Consider the following 17,667-nt stretch of genomic DNA (forward strand, 5'->3'; position numbering starts at 1 on the left):
GTTTTAGTTCCAACTGCTTCGTGGGGCTAATGGAATCCCTCTGCTAGTTCCCAATGGTGTTATCTGTGACTTGTGTTTTAGGAGGTGGTGGTGGCAGCAAGAAAGAGTTAGGGGAACATTGGGCCAGATGTTCCCTTCGGATCCTTCTGGCATTAAATGTTCTATACTCCTTCCTGTGCACCTCAACACCAGCACACACATGCTCCACTAAGCTGTTATATGAATATACCATCAGGTACCCTATCCTGCATATGGCTGTTTCTCCATGCAAGGTCATTGCTTGGTCTCAGACTTGTTCTCAAGAAGAACCCAGGGGTGCACAAGGACAGGAGGGCCTTGTATATATAAGAAGGACTCTGCCATTTTTCTGGAAGCTATTTTTCTAATATAAATGAGAGGATTTTCTGTAAATAAGACCATTATTATATGCTTTCTTTAATATTGCTTGTGTAAGAACAACCCCTATGGCTGGGAGTATTTAATCTACAGCCAAAGGGAGGTGATAGCCAACTCATAAAAGTTTGAGATATTGAAGTGATTCCTTCTTTTAATTGTGAGTGGATATGAGAAATTTCTTAAATATGTGCACATTTTTTTCCCATAAAGGAAACCTTGTGTGCATACACACATGCTGGAATTGAATGAAAAGGTGCTAGAGGCAATGTGAAAATAACCTTATTGAATTTCTTGCCCATTGGGAATAGAATGTTAGCTCATTGGACTGGAACTATTTTTTAGTAATTATGATTCAGTAAATTATTTTTATTGACTTAATATTTTAACCCAGATGCCATAAGCCATTGTAAGTAACCCATGTAGGAGAAATGTTGCCTCAGCTCTTAACTATAGATTTTTTTTTTTTTTTTTTTTTTAAAGATTTTATTTATTTATTTGACAGAGAGAAATCACAAGTAGGCAGAGAGGCAGGCAGAGAGAGAGAGAGAGAGGAGGAAGCAGGCTCCCTGCTGAGCAGAGAGCCCGATGCGGGACTCGATCCCAGGACCCTGAGATCATGACCTGAGCCGAAGGCAGCGGCTTAACCACTGAGCCACCCAGGCGCCCTTAACTATAGATTTTAAATCAGACAGTTCAAATGGGAAATCTCAATGGGACTGTAGAGTCTTTGAGAGTATTATATTTGAAAGTTGGGTTGTAATTCAAAATAAGGGCATAGCCTCAGTGCTGATATACCAGACCTCCCATACTTTGCTAAAAGAGTAAGTTACATCTTCAGTATTATAACCATATTTTACAAAATCCAAGCTGTGGCCTTAGGGTGCTTCTCAATGAAATATTGACTTTAAAGAAGTATAAGTTTGCCTCTTTGGTAAATACATGCTATAAAAGTCTTGAGGTTCATTTCTCTTATATTGCTGTTTATGTTTGTACTTTGCAAACGTCCTCTACAGTTCTTTTAATATCCTCTGTCTGTAGTTATTTTCCCATTTCCAATTCTCATTTCATGTATTAGTGTTTCTCCCCTTGCTTCTCTATGAAATTAGCTAATCATTTGATTATTTTGTTTCTATTTTATAATACCTTAATTGAAGTATTCATTTTTACTAATTCATTTCTTCTGCTTGAGCTTATTTTGTTCTTTTGCCAGCTCCCTGAGTTGGATGCTCTGTTCACTTATCTCATTCTGCCTGTTTAGTATTAGAAAATATAGGGGTAGGAGTTTTTTTCTTGTGAATCGCATAGACTCTGATATGCAGTATTTTCACAATCATTCCTTTCTAAATACTCTGTAATTTTGGTGTAGATTTTTCTTTTCCCCAAGAGTTAGTTCAGATAGAGGTGTTTATTTATATAATTTTCCAATGGTGGGCTCTTCTGCTTTCTAGTTTTGTAATTAATTTGTGGCTTATTGAAATTTGATCAAGAATTTTTTCATTGCTTGGATTTTATTGTGAATCATTTGTCAGCTACTGTATAATCAGTTTTGTGAATGTTCACTGCTCTTGAAAAGTAGATTTATTTTCTACTTATAGGGTATAAAATTCAAACAATACCCCATACATCTACCTTATGAATTATGTCATTTAGGTATTTTATATATCATTTAAAAAATTTGATCTTTTGTAGGATGACAGATGTCTCTTTTCTTTTTTCTTTCTGCACAGTGTGAATGTTGATTCTATGTTATTTGGTTCTTGGATATTCATAACTATTAGATCGTCATAATTTATTATACCCTTTATCATTATAAAGCCTGCTTCTTTGCCTCCTCTAATGCTTTTACCTAGAATTCAAATTTGACTTATTTTAAGAATATGAGCTTTGTCTCTGCATAGATTTTAGCCTTTCAGAGATACTTTGGTTCGGGTGTGCATTTTAAACACTGTATATAGTTGATGTTTTTTATGAGGCCATCTAAGATTCTTTTCTTTTATTATTTGAAATCAGCTATTTTCATACCTATTGAAATGACAGGAACATTTGATCTCAAGCACCATCATATTTTATATTATGCTTTCTGTTTTTATAGCTTCTTCATAAATAGTTTGTTATAGATGTGCTATTTGCTTGTCCTATATTAATTTCTTCTGATGACTTAGAAGTTTTATATTATGTTTTTAGCTCTTCCAGTGGCTAACTTGATAATAAACATTTTATGTCCTCTATTTATTTAGATAGTATCTAATGACTCCTTGTTATAAAAAAGAGTAAACTTCTACTTCCTCTCTCCTCTTCCCCAGCACCTGATTTTTGTAGGTCTTATTAACTTGTTTAACTCTTGCAGTCTGTCCTTTATTAAGTATAGCTCTATTTTTTTTTTTATATGTCAGGTTTAGATGATATATTCTTATGTCCAACAGATAAGACAGCTGGTGTTTATTCATTACCTCCCAACACCATTCCTCATTTTCCTTTCCATAACATAATTAACTCCTTGTTACTATTTGTTGGCTTTACTATTTCTAAGTTGTTCTGATTTTTTAAAATGAGTGTTCTATGGCGTGTAGGACATGCTGCTTACAAAAGATACTACACCTTAAACAAGGTGAGTCAGAAAGGTAGAAAACACATCTGACAAGAGCATAATTTTCTAGTTATTCTTATCTCAGTTCTCCTTAGTGTTGGTACTTTGGCCCTGGTTGATCATCCATTGGTTGGCCAAGGTTGTTCCTTGGGTGGTTTCTTCTAGAAGAGCTAATGAAACCACACATTTGCATACTTGCCCATTTTTGTACTGTTCTTATACTTGGGCCATAGTTTGCTTGGGTAAAACTTTTTTTGGGGGGGATCAAACTTTTTCCCCCCGCTGCCTTTTTTAGATTTCAGTCAAATGTCTTCTACCTGTGGATATTGCTATGGAGAGGTTGGAGGCCCTGCTGTAATTATTTTCATGTGTAGGTGATACAGCTTTTTGCTTATGGCCCTAAAGGATTATTTCTTTATCTTTGAAGCCCACTGACTACTAAAATATATTTCAATAATGATTGTTCTATAATAACTATTCTTGGGAACTGGGCATGTTCTTTACTTCTGTAGATTCAAGTTACATTGATTTCATCTTTGAATGCTTTCCTTTTCCATTTGTTAAGTTCTCTTCTTTAGGGAAAACAGTTATTCATATGTTGACTCTCTTTGTTTCTCATCCATGTGTATGTTTTTCCTTTAAGCCTTCTTTAACTCTTTGATCAGTGGTCTTTGTTTGGCCTGCTTTTTACATTCCTGACCTCCATACCCCTTAATGTGTTTTCATCAAGAACAGTTCTTGTTTGTGCTGCTGCCAGTGCAGTCTTCTTTTATGCACGGTTCTGTTTTTCTCTTCCATATCTTTCCCGAGCTCCGCTAGCTCCTGTTTCCCTGAGCCCTTGTTCTTGATAATTTCAGGCATTTCTTTCTGTTCATGATAACATGTTTGGTCATCACTTGGTGGCACTGTTTTTTCTGTTGTTTCCTATCTGTTTTGTTGTTGTTTGTTTGTTTCTTCCTTTATTCCCTTTTTTTTCTTCATTTGAAACATATTTTCACAGGTTTTTTTGTTGGTAGTGATGATAGTGCTGCTGCTTCTTCCTCCTCATCCTTCTCCTTTTTATCTTCCTCCTTCTTCATTTTTAAAATTATTATTATTTACTATTGTTGAATGAAATGCATTATTTTTAAACTATTTGCAGGAGGTATATGCCAGGGAGAAACCAGAGCAGCGATTTCTAAACTGCTCTTCATGGTTTGTTATGAGGCTTCTGTGATGTGTGATATGTGTGTGTGTGTGTGTGTGTGTGTGTATCTTCACTTCTTCCCACACAGCAGTAGGCAACAATTGCAGGGCTGCTCACAATTCAGACTCTGCCATGCATCATCTTCTTGCCATGCCTGTGTGTTTCCTCATCCAGTGTCTCCTTTTCTACAATTCCTAGGGACTAAGTAGGGCCCAGGGTTGCTCCTCACACCAAAAAGAACCAGGAGAACTAACTCTTCAAGTTTTACCTGAGATCTGGAGCCCTGGGCCTCTTCTCTGGGGGTCTTATCTCACTCCTCTCCAATATTCACAACATTTGGCAGTCATTCCTCATCTAGTTCATTTGAGATTACAGATTTTTCCTAACATTTGTGTTTCTGTTTCTTGCTCTCCTGTTTTGAGAGGATAATTTCTGAGAAGAAAAGACACAGATGTCTTCACTATATTATCTTAAACCCCAAATCACAGTGATTTTTCTTATACCTCCTACTTATAACTTTTCCCCTGGGAAGGAAGAGTGTACATTGCTGTGATTTTTTTTTTTTTTCTGTGATGCTTTTGTTACCCTCTCCAAACAGATACTTTTTCTTCACACTACCTGAGAAGACTCACTTAAAATGTCACCTGCCCTGTGAACTTACAATATGGAAATAATCTTTGTTTTTCTTGATTGGCTTGTTTCTTACATATAGCTTCTATAAAAAACTCCAAAGTGAATAATGACACACATCAAATGGAAGTTTATTACCCACTCATGTAAAGCACAGGACAAGTGTTTCTTGACTGGCAGATAGTTTACAATCAGCAGTGATTTTAGACCCAGACTCTACATGGCTTCCATATTGCTTGTCTATGTCAAGCCAGCAAAAAAGGGAAGAATGGGGAGAAGTAGGTATAGGAGATTTTATATGCCAGAAGTTTGGTGGAGGTACGACCCCCATCTCCTCTCGTTTTATTATATAGTACTAACTGGCAGAGATCCTGGGAAATAGTATAGCTGTGTGGACAGGAAATAAAGAAGGAAAAGGAGGGTGGTCTTATGAACAGCCAACTGCCTCACTGTTGCCCCAGCTTGCCTGTCATAAATGTCTATGTAGCCGAAGAACTTCAGTGTTTCTAATCAAATTCATCTCTTCTTTCATTCAACAAAATGCATTGTGCTCCTTTTGCAGATTGACTATGTGACTTTATTAGTCTTAACTCCTATGGTAAGAATAAGTTACTTATTTTTCTGTATTGTCCTGGAAGAAAAATATGAGTTAGTTAAAAAAAAAAAATCCATTGTGCTGAGACTTTTGCCCTTTTAAAAAATATTGACATCTTCAGTAAAAGGAAAGAGTATGTATAATTCCACACAGGCCAGTAGTTATAGAGTCATAATATATTGTTTCAGTCAAGTTGAATTCACCTGTAGAAGTACATCCTTCCATATTACTTTCTGCACATTTTTTCAGTTCAAAAATGTATCCATTCTCCAAAGGAAATTCAATGACACTATTTTAAAATAGGCATTTAATAGCTCAATTAAATCCAAAAGATGTAAGTGATGTGGAGATGTGATATGGACAAGTCCATGGGATAAGAAGCTATTTAATAGCTTGTACTTTTTCACTAATACAACCCAAATTAACACATATACCTTAATAGCCAAGTGGTTAGTGTTCACCACCTCTTCTTCTTGATCACCCCTGTAAAAATGAACCCCAAAACCAACTTGTATCCCTGCTTCATAGGGAATAAGAATGGGTTTTATTTGCTTTAGCTGAGCTGTCCTGCTAAACCATCAAAACAGTTTATGTTACAAATACTCTTTCTTCTCTTTATCCTGCCCAAGTAGAAATAGCTCAGGAGTAAATTATTTTTATTCTGCCACTTGAGAGATAATACAGTCTGCAGCAGGGTATACTCAGAAATGGAGGAGCCATTGTGTCCCTTGGGAACAGGAAAGTGTACAGAAGGAACTGAGCCACTTCAGGACTGTTCTTGAGGCCCTTGGATGTCCCTACCACCTATTGTGACCACACCATTCAGCTTCCTCAGACGCCCATTCCTTTTCCTTCCTTTCAGTAGATGTTCTGTGTGTGTGTGTGTGTGTGTGTGTGTGTCCGTGTCTTTTCTCTTTGATAGCATGCCTTAGAAAGAAAAGTATTTAGTTTTTGAACCTGGTCTAGTTTTTATTGTTATTACTTTTTTTTTTTAAAAGATTTTATTTATTTATTTGACAGACAGAGATCACAAGTAGGCAGAAAGGCAGGCAGAGAGAGAGGGGAGGAAGCAGGCTCCCTGCTGGGCAGAGAGCCCGATGCAGGGCTTGATGCGGAGCTCGATCCCAGGACCCTGGGATCATGACCTGAGCCGAAGGCAGAGGCTTTAACCCACTGAGCCACCCAGGCGCCCCTATTGTTATTACTTTTTATGTACTATTGATTTATTGGTAATATGTATTATAATCAGAGTGTATTTGGTGTAACAAATTGGCTAACTGTTTCTCAACTCTTGACATCAATATTAGAGATACCTAAGATACCTAATATTAGAGAAACAATAATAGTTCTTTTATTTATTTATATGTATTTCTCATTTAATCCTCATCATAACCTGATGTGATAGGGGTTATTATCCATACTTTATAGAACATAAAACTGAAATGTAGAGAGGGAAAATAAACTTGCTGTGATCACACAGGTAGAGGGAGAAAGGCCAGATTCAAGCTGAGGGCAGTAGCCATTAACCTGAGCAGATTCTATCCTAGTAAAATGAATCAGCACAACTTCACTACTGTGAGAAGGGTGCCATATTCTCCCTTTCCTCTACCTGTGTGACTAAAGGATGGAGCTTTTCGTCCAGGTTTTCGAAAACCATCTCCCTCATTATTTAGACTTTCATAATACTTACTTGTTATAGTGGTGTTTCTTGGGGAGCTTGAGAATATATTGACTAGAGAATTATTACTGTCCAGCTTGAGAAGCAGAAGCAGTCATTTACTCTGTCTCTGTTTTGGTCCACATTCCATTATGGACCAAGCCCTGTGCTCAAGACCCTGGAAACACTTATCCTAGTTGTGTGTAGTGTTAGGTAGCAGCACTGGGGGTGTAAGTCCAAATCAGTCCAGTTTGAATTTGTGTCTTGGCCACTGCCCACAACTGGGGGAGCTTCACTGGCTCAAGAAAGGCTGCAGACTGACACGACAACTTGAGAACACATAGGAATTCTGACTGCAGTGTTGGCTCTGGGCCACAGGACGCAATGGCTTTTCTTATTTTCCTCGGGGGACCTTTTGCTGCCTGATGAAACTTCCTATACAACACCATGTGCCTTTGCAGTTGGATGGAATGATTGGATCCCAGAGGGCTTCAGCTTCTTGGTGTCTTTTATACAAAGGAGTAGGCCCCAAAAGGACTTCTTACATAATGTAATTGTAATAATTATAATAAAGACCAATGGCCTTTGTGGCAGTTGAAGTTGCTAAATAAAATCTGGGCAGCTTCACCTACTGATCTGAATTTACTATGACCTCCTATTTTTCTAGGGTGACAGAGAAGCAGAGCTGGGGCTGCCTTTTTCTCCTCTGTGTGATCGAAAGTCAACGATGGTTGCTCAGTCGCAAGTGGGTATGTGTTGACAGCCCTTTGGATGGAAAGAAAAAACAGAGGGGTGCCTAGAAGTAAGCTCAGATGCTCCCAGTGGCTCTTTGGCTGGGAACCTGGCTCCATTCTGCTGTACTGTGCTCATGGCTCTGGCTGGTTGGGTTGATGGAGCTGTTCCCCCCATCCTACTCCTTGGAATGTGGCTGGTTTGTGGGAAGATTAGACAGTGATGCTCTGCTATCTCTGTTATTCCCCACTAAGAGCAAAAGGGGCCTCAACTGTTCAGTGCAATGACAAGAATCAGTGTCAAGAAGCCCATTCTATTTCAGCCTCTCCATTCTGCACGCAATACCCGAAGTCTCCCTGGCATTGCTCCTCAATGATGCTTGATGCTTCCTCTGGCCTTGTTTCCAGGACAGTCCCATTTCATGAATGACCCTACTTCTAGGAATGGTTCATTTTAAATGTTTCTTTCTTTTTAGAAATGTTTTAGAACCTTTTTTGGGTGAAGATAATTTTATAGTGCTGATAACCATAATATGTGTGCATTACAAAAATTCTCAGATATGAGAGAGGGTACCAGTATCACACATAAATTAACTTTCAGCAGTGCTCTTCACTTGGAAGAGTCTGAAATCACTTAAAAAAGAAATTCAAAGATTTACTGATTTTTTTCCTACTTATATTTTGAGTACTCATTCCTTTTTTTCATAATAATATATTGAGTTTCTGTGAGGTGCCAGGTGCTAATGGGCACTAAAACAGATGTTATAAAAAAGCAAATACAAATTATATATGGTATCTGCTCCCAAAGACATTGAACCAGTGTTGGGTGGTATGTAGGACGTTAGGAAAACAGAAGATGTGTGAGTGTTACAGTGCTAAGGTAGAGTTTTGTACATGGCGCACTTGGGTACACAACAGAGTGTGTGGACCGTCAGAGGCAGAAAGACTTGTTGAAGGGTAATATTTGAGTTGGGGCTTAAGTAATTAGTAGGTAGTTATCTAGTTAGATGGTGTTGTTGGTTAGAGGTGTGTAAAGGGTGAGTGGAAGGGCATATACTGAGCAGGGACATTTAAAACAGTCTTGTATGGTCAGGGCATTACAAACAGCTCCATACGGCTGGAGTAGTGGGCAGAGAATAGGATGAAGTGAGCGACATGTCTGGAGAGAAAATCAGGGCATATCTAAAGAATTTTAAATAAGATTTAAAAATATATAAATCGATGCTTTAGAATAAGAGTCTGCAAACTGTAGCCTGGGGACTAAATCTGGCCTACCACTTGATCCTATAAATGGTTTTATTATAACACAGCTAAGCTCATTCATTTGCAAATTGTCTGCGGCTACTTTTACACTACAGTGAGAGAGTTAAGGAGTTGTCATAGATTTGGCCCACAGAACCTAAAATATTCACTGCCTGGTCCTTTACAGAAAGTTTGTTAACCGCAGTTTTAGAAAAATTTTCTATCAGTAGCTGGGGGGGTTCTGAGTTAGACTAGAGGCAAGGAAATAAGCCTGGTGCCTTCTGCAGGATTATAAGGAAACATTGATGGGTGATAGGATGAGGGAGGACAGAGATTTTCCAGGAGAGGGGCAGCATGTAATATGTTAAGGATTCAGCTGGATGCAAAACTAAGGTGAAGGCAGCAATCCAGATTAAGTGGTTGGACCATGGTCCCATTATAAGGGATGGAGGGGAAGCTGGTAATTTAGTTCTGGTTTGGACCTGTTAACTTCAACTTGAATGAAAACAAAAAGGTGAAAACAGTGTCATGAAACACTTCAGTTTTAGCTTAAGCCAAATTTATAAAATTAGACTGCAATGAACTGTCATACAAAGTTGGCCATCAGTGTTTCCTTATCAGGATACTATGGGTATTTGGGACAATGCTTGTTTTGCCAATTACATTGTAAGAATTTTAGCATCCTTCATTGTTGGGCATTAAGTGCCAGGATCACCCCCACCTCAGTCATGAAAACCAAATAGCATTTGTACAAAACACCGTATTTCCTTTGATTGGTATTTCATTTCCTTCCAACTTCCATTTGGCTGTGTAATGAACCACCACCAGTAGTTTCAGATCATATATTTTTTACTACTATGTCACAGAATACCCAGGCATTTTTGGGCCATTGAGACGGTGACTCTAACCTAACATTAATTATCAACCCAACATGGCAATATCTCCAAGTTCCAGTTCCAGATCCAGATCTGACCCCTCTCCCAGTTTCCAACCCTCATTCTTCTGGTTCTGCTTGCCCTCTCTCATCTGGATATATCCCTGGCACATCAGAGTCAGCAGATCTAAGACTGAGCCCATCGTCCTTTACCCTGGCCTCAGTTTCCCCATCATCCCTTGGTTCTCTGCTTTGCTGTGGGAGGTCCCTGACAATTCCCACTTTGAAGCAGCACCCCCCCCCCACTGCTATGCTTGCACCTGTGCCTCCGTGACGCCCCCGTCTTTCACTAGCACTAAATCCCGCCTTCCTTATCTTTCCTTCAAGCTGTTGCAACAGCTCCTGAAATGATTTTCCCAGCTTCAGCCTCTTCTGCTCTCTCCCTTCATGTCCATCTTGCTGATTAACTTTCTCAAATAATAATGAAAAAAATCTAACTGTGATTCTCTCCAAACATCTCAAGGGGCTTCTAGTACACATTCTAGGTCATACCCAACTCCTTAGGCAGATCCTTAGGAACCTCCCTCCCTGAGCTGCCTTCCCAAACTTTCCCTCTCCAACTCCAAAAATATCCTTAAGCCCCAGTCATTCCTCAGACACATCCTACATTTTCCCCATTCTCATCACTTGGCTTATCCTACCTCTTCCACCTCGAATAAAGAGACTTAGGGCTCAGCTCAAAATTACAACCTCCATAAAACTGTTCATAGGCCTCTCAGTGGGAAGGAAAATATTCTCCCTCCCTTACCTTCCCAGAGGCCATCTTTGGGCTTCTCTTTGTCCTTTTCCATGTACTCTAGGGGTCATTTTTGTGCTTAGTTAATCTCTCTTATAACGTCTTGAGGGTAGGCAGGTTGTGATCTACATCTTTGTCTCACAGGCAGCACCAACTGCAGCATTTGTTGGATGGAGGGGGCGGGTTGAATATGTGTTTCTTAATCACTCGATTGAGCTAGCTACTAGAAAGTCACAGAAAAGTTATGTAGGAGAAATGGAACTGACTCACGATATTCAACTCAAGGCACATGTTAAATGAATAAAGACCAACTTCCTCTCTCCTAATCTGATCTGGAGTTCCTCTGTGGATAAATTTTAAAAGAAAGTTAAGGTTCATCAGTTTCCATAGGAAAATATGGAAAGGCCCAATTAACATGTAGTTCCTCTGAGGTGTTACTGTCTCTCTTCAGGTTTTATTGATTTCATTGTGGAGCCCACCTTCACTGTGCTCACGGACATGACTGAGAAGATTGTGAGCCCTTTAATTGATGAAACCTCTCAAACTGGCGGGACCGGACAGAGGCGTTCAAGGTCAGTGGAAAAACTTGAAGGATGGGGGTCAGGTCAGCCTGTCTGTGAGGACAGAGTTGTTCCTTTGGGAGAGATGGGGGTATTTTATGATGATGTTTGCTCTCCCTCTCTTGTAAGGGGGATGTCTGCCTCTTTCTTTTTCTCAGAGGAGTGGAAGCTGGACTGTCTGTGCTCTCCAGGCTGGCCTGGAAGGGAGTGACCAAGATTCACACCATGACTGGTGGGTTTCCAGTGCTGGTCCTCTGCCCTTTTCTCTTTTTTGGTGCTTTTGCTCATGGCAGCACCCATCACAGCACTTTGACCTTCTGGGCCCAGGTGGCCCTTTCTCCCCATACAGCAAAAAGAAAGTACCTTGATCAGAATTCTCACAAGAAATGAAACTGACTTTAATCTCTAGGTTTAGGAGAAGAAGGAAGTGGAGGAGGGAAAAAGAACCTGGGGTCAGAGACACTTCAGTATGGGGTGGGGGCCTGGAGCTGGAGAAAAAGAGGTACAAGTGACTGGGTAACTTGGAAAAGTGGTCAGTGTCAAAGCAGGTAGTTACAGTAGGGAACCAAGTAGAAGCCCAGTTTCAAACGGGTTAGTTTCAGAGAACTGAAGACAGAATTCATGTGAGAGAACTCTGGTCATATTGAATAAGAGGATACCAATCAGCAGAGAAGAAATATGGGGAAAAGCAACCCTCATGAGGCTGAAACCTTGATTTTTATTTCCTGCTGAAAATATAGAATTTCCTATTTGTCACATATGGAACATAGGAATCGCAAATTTCAGGACCCAGGAATTTCGCAACACAACTTCCTTCTTGGGCTCATTCCTTGGCATACCTTTTTTTTTAAACACTAACCTTCCCCTTTGGTGTGACTTTGTGTCCTCCAGTTTGAACAGCATCAGTTCAGCAGATGCAAAGCGGTCGGGTGTGAAGAGCACTGGCTCGGAAGGAAGCGCCCCCATCAACAGTTCTGTCATCCCCGTTGACTATAAGAGTTTTAAGACGACTTGGACTGAGGTGGTGCACATCAACCGGGAGAGATGGAGGGCCAAGGTGCCCAAAGGTAACATGCTACTGGGGAATCTTCCAGGGGATCTGTCCAGACCCACTTAGAAAACAAGGCATTGCCACCCCTGATTTATAGGAGTTACAACGGAAGCACGATCTCAGGATCTGGATTCAAATGGCTTGACTGGTAGGGTCCAGTGTGTGTACCACTCAGTGCACAATAGAATAAGGCAAGTCCCCACTTCAGCATGACCTTTGTGCTATCTGACTAAAATCATCTTGTTGTTGTGAAGATCCTACCATGGATGGGCGTTATTTCTTGGTTTCTGCGAGATCACCTTGTCATTCTCATTTCATGTCATGTGACACAATGATGAGACCTACTTTCTTCCTTTATCTGAGTAAAGCCTGGCCAATAGCCACCTCTGACTTTACATGGGACAGAAGGAACTTTAATATCCTTTCAAGCATTTTTAGCCCCCTTTCATGTTCTCAACTTATCTTCAGTCATGACTCAGGGACCTTCTGAGACCAGACAAAATTTAGGTCTCTTACTCTTCTGCCATCTTGCTCCTCCCCTCAGACTGATCTGAGATGAAGTTAGCTTGTAGGCAAAATTCACGGAGGCCAACATCAAAATTCAGGTGAGAAAAGTCAGGACTCTTGGTACTATAGATAAAAAAGACTGAAATCCTTGTACTTCTTGACAGCTGAAATCCGTTTGCTCGTACGCATATTCATGTTTCTCGAACACATGCTACACGATCCATACATATGACATGCTCAGTCTGTAGCCTAGGGAGGAACACATATGTGGGATAGGGGTACGATGCCATGGCACTGGATTCTGGGGAGAGACGCAAACATAGATGGCTCTTGGAGCTCAGGGAGGGGACTGACCCCAGTCCCCTCCCTGAGGTGAGACTTCAACAATAGTTAGTGTTTGTTAACATCTACCGAATGCTTCCTACGTGCTGAGAGTGTGAAGATGAAGCACAGACATCCTGGTCCTTAGAGCTTACCGTCTCCTGAGGGCAGAGGGCATTCCCACAGAGTTTCCTCCAAGGGGAGGATGGAAGTTCAGATTTGCGCTTGTCGCCAGCACCCATTGGCCCTGGGCCCCAGGCCCTCATTACAAGAAAGGAGAGTTTCATCCTCAAACACAACCCTGACACTTTTATCACAGCAAGTTGAAGGAAGTGTGGGAGAGGCCGGGCAGGACAAGTTCTGGCTCTGGAGGCCCCTCATACATCAGGGGCTTCTTCTAGTGTATGACAGAAGAGACCCACCCCACTGCTGCAGTTGTTTAAAAGCCAGCTCTTGTGGCTTGTCCACAGAATCCTGCCTGAGTGTTTGCTCGTTTCAGGTGGGGCAAAGGCGCTTTTAAGGCTTTATTTATGGCGCTTTTAAGGCTTAATTGGGCCCTTATCATTTCAGGACAGATGTTGGACCCTGAGCTACGGAGCCAACACCTCTTCCATGTTTTAAATGTAGCCTCTCCCAGTCTATTCCGATGCTTGAAACATTTAAATTCTCCCTGTTGGCAGAGCTTGCAAGCAGCAATTGCGGCTACTACATCATCTCAAAAGAAGCGCTCTCTTATAATCAATTACACTCATTACATACGAAAATCCAATTCCTGACAACACACAGTCTAAAGAGGTACTTCAAAATAATTTGTTTGCAGTTCTCTGGCTTACTTAAGTTACCTTCAGAAACTGATCACCGAGGGGAGCCATAGCCGGCTTCTTTTCCAGGGGAAAACTGGCCCTTTGAGAATGTTGTAAATAAACGCTAATAATTACAAAATGTTAGGTATGCTGATTGTGATATGGTTAAGCTATTTTGGAAGCATAAAGGGACTTGTCCCTAAATCTGCCTAGGGTGTTTGGGAAGGCATCTTGTAGCCAGGACTTCAAGGATGCCTGAGGTTGAGTCCTGCAGGAGGTGTTAGATTTTAAAATGGGAAACAAGGAGAAAAGAGATGGATGGAGGCACAAAGCCTGGGTTATATATTATATGTTTCGTGCGAAGATAGTTTGAATATCAAAGCAAATTTCAGTTAGTGGGGAAATGGAGAATTGAATCCCTACTTGCACTGGGCTCTTTGGCAGATTCATGTAGATTCTTTGAGAAAATTACCTTCTGAGGGTGATAATAGATATCACAGAGTTGATGCAAAGAACGGAAATAGATTTGCAAAGCACTGAGAATGGAGCTGCATGTGGTTAGTGCCTGATAACTCCTAGTGGTTATTTTAGAAAAGCTGGAAAAGAAAGTTAGAGGTTGGAATGCAGAGCTAAGAAGATGGTGCTAAAAATACCAACCTATATCTAATACTCTATCTTACTGTTTTCAGCCTCCCAGGAATGCTGTTGACTAGTTCACTAGTGCTGAGAGATCCATTTACATCTTTCTTTCCACTGGTGGTTAGTTTGTACTTGATTATCCCAGGCTGCTTTGCTCTTGTTCTTTTCTATCAGAAAACCATAATTTTAAGAAAGTCTGACCTGCATGGGGCACTTGAACATATCTTGTTATTAAATTGATTAGAATGGGATCTAAAGTCTTAGTTTTATTAACCAACCTGATAGACAAAGCTTGCTAGACCAGAACCCATAGTTGCTAGAAATGATTAAATCAATATTTCTTAACAGCTCTCAGGGCTGAAAATTATTATTCCCAAAGATACGTAGGCATAGTAATTTGTAAGTCTGATCAATATTGATCAATTTTTTTCAGTATTTAATACTTTATAAACATTTTTTTCTGGTGTAAAAATATGTGTTTAGGTTACAATGCTGAAATACAAATAAATGTGTAAAGAAAAAAATAAAAATCACTCCTGATAAAAATACATTACATGTTTATAAAAATAAAAAATAAAAAATTTAAAAATTTAAAAAATTAAAAAAAAATCACTCCTAACCTCTTTAGCCAGATATTGGTGAAATTCGGATATGATTCTTTTTAATTTTATTTATCATGCTTATGTATTTATATAAGTAAAACTTTATATTTTGTTTTACTATTTCTATTTTAAGAATTTTATCTTGATACTGAATATTCTCAGAAAGTATGATTTATTTATTTATTTTAAAGATTTTATTTATTTATTTGTCATAGAGAGAGAAGCAAGAGCAAGCACAGGCAGACAGAGTGGCAGGCAGAGGCAGAGGGAGAAGCAGGCTCCCCGCCAAGCAAGAAGCCCGATGTGGGACTCGATCCCAGGACGCTGGGATCATGACCTGAGCCAAAGGCAGCCGCTTAACAAACTGAGCCACCCAGGCGTCTCAGAAAGTATGATTTAAATGGCTGCATTTTATGTAACACACCTCTATTTCTGCACATTTTGGTTGTCAGTTCTTCATTATTATATATAACACAGTTATAAACATACAAGTTCAAAAGTCTTTAAACCTGCCTCTGATTACTTACCTATGATAAATTTCTAGATGTGGAATTCTTCTGTCAAAGTAAATGAAAAACTGTAATGCTCTTGATATGTATTATCAAATTTCTCTCTGGAAAGTTTCTTCTTCTTTTTTTTTTTTTTTTTTTTTAACTAATGTCTTCCAAAAGAAGTGGGAGTTATTTCCAATAGAAGTGGGAGGTATTCCCCCTTCATTTTTCTCATTAGGATGTTTATATTTTTATTATTGATTCATAATAACTCTTTACATATTAAAGATGGCAATTCTTCAATTGACAAAATATCTTGGCAGTTTCTGTCATATCTAGTTTGTCATATGCCTTTTAATTTTTTGTCATATGCCTTTTAATTATGTTCTTTTTTGATAAGTATAGTCACCATCTGTCAACTTACAACATTCTTGTAGTATTATTGAGTATATTTCCTATGCTGTAGTTTTTATCTCCATGATTTATTTATTTTGTAACTGGAAGTTTGTACCTTTTTGATCTCCTTTATCTATTTTGCCCTTCCCCCTACCCATTAGCTAGCTTCATAAATGGTCTTTTTAAATATGTCCTATTTGGGGGCTGCCTAGGTGGCTTAGATGGTTAAGGACTGTCTTGGGCTCAGATCATGATCTCTAGGTCTTGGGATTAAGCCCCATATCGGGCTCCCAGCTCAGTGGAGAGTCTGCTTCTTCCTCCCCCCTGCCTCTCCCCCTGCTTGTGTTCTAATGAATAAATACAAAATCTTTAAATAAATAAATATATCTTAATTTTATTTTCCCAGAGATTACCTTTACATTTTTATTGACTTATGTGTCTATCAATGTAAATATGAAGTCATATATAGTGAGAGTCTTTGCAAATGCTGAGATATTTATTGAATTTTTATTTATTTCTAACATAATTGATCAGTTTCTGTTGAGATACCACAAAATTTGTAATTTGAGTGATTATAAGTAAATTATTATTTTTTAATTAACTTAACCTTAATATTACTTTTAATATTTGCTTCAAGTTTTATATCTAGCTTAACAACAATTTTTTTTAACACTAAGATTTACTACTTTTATTGCACATCATTTATATATTTTCCTCATTCTTGAGGATCTAATACTGGTTGAATTTTTCTCCCAGCTGGAGTACTTCTTGGCTTCCATTTTTAGAAAGACCCTGTGTGAACACCTTCTGAGTCCTTAAATATATAGAAGTTTTTTTTGTTGTTTTTGTATATAGCAAAGAGTTAACCATTCAAAATTTATATAGTATTTTGGTTGTTTGTTTTCCTGTTAGTCAGTTTCTCCCCTTTTCTTTCTCTCTCTCTGTAGGTAGTATAAGTAAGCAATTCAGAAATTTATATCAAAGGATAACTAGTTCAATGCCATTTTTAACCAAGAGACCATAAACCATTATTCAGAAAGGGAAATTGAACAAAGAAATCAATGTACTTCTCCCAGAATGTGTAGGTATTCAGTGTGGGATAGAACCAGCTCTCAAGAGGAATGAGAATTATGGATCATGAGGGCGCTGCTCTGCCTTGCTCTACCTTAACTTATTAGCTGCTTGTTTGGGCCATTTTCATTGTGAGACAAATCACCATAGATAGTCTGAATCAGGAAGCAAAAGGAAATGGAATTGAACTATGACATTTCCTTTCTACTAGTCTAGAAGCCTACCAGAATGACTTAGATAGATGGCTAAAGATGATAGATGCCTAAAACTAAGAGCTGAAAACTTAATTCTATCTATATTATCCTCAGAACCTTGTAGCACATACAAATTAATTGTGTACTTAACCTACTTTTTCTCTTTGTAAGAAAGGTTTAGGTATATTAATAATTTTGCCCTGAAAATATGTGGCACAAACATACTTCCTGTCAATTTTTTTTCTTATTTACATGTTTGCTTGTTTTTGTTTGTTTGTTTTAAAGATTTAATTTATTTATTTGACAGAGAGAGACATAGCGGAAGAGGGAATACAAGC

General features: G+C 38.9%; 1 protein-coding gene across 15 annotated transcripts in view; it reads left to right on the plus strand.

Moving 5' to 3' along the window:
- PDE1C (phosphodiesterase 1C) overlaps positions 1-17,667 on the plus strand; it is a 493,351-nt gene that overhangs the window by 414,726 nt on the left and 60,958 nt on the right. For all 15 annotated transcript variants that reach the window (XM_082691797.1, XM_082691804.1, XM_082691809.1 and 12 more), the window contains 3 exons: positions 7,719-7,800; positions 11,146-11,266; positions 12,146-12,321. In XM_082691797.1, coding sequence (XP_082547923.1) covers positions 7,719-7,800; positions 11,146-11,266; positions 12,146-12,321 — 379 coding nt within the window. The remainder of the gene's footprint in view (positions 1-7,718; positions 7,801-11,145; positions 11,267-12,145; positions 12,322-17,667) is intronic.

This window comes from Mustela nivalis (genome assembly GCF_964662115.1).
Source record: "Mustela nivalis genome assembly, chromosome: 12".
Classification (NCBI taxonomy): Eukaryota; Metazoa; Chordata; class Mammalia; order Carnivora; family Mustelidae; genus Mustela; species Mustela nivalis.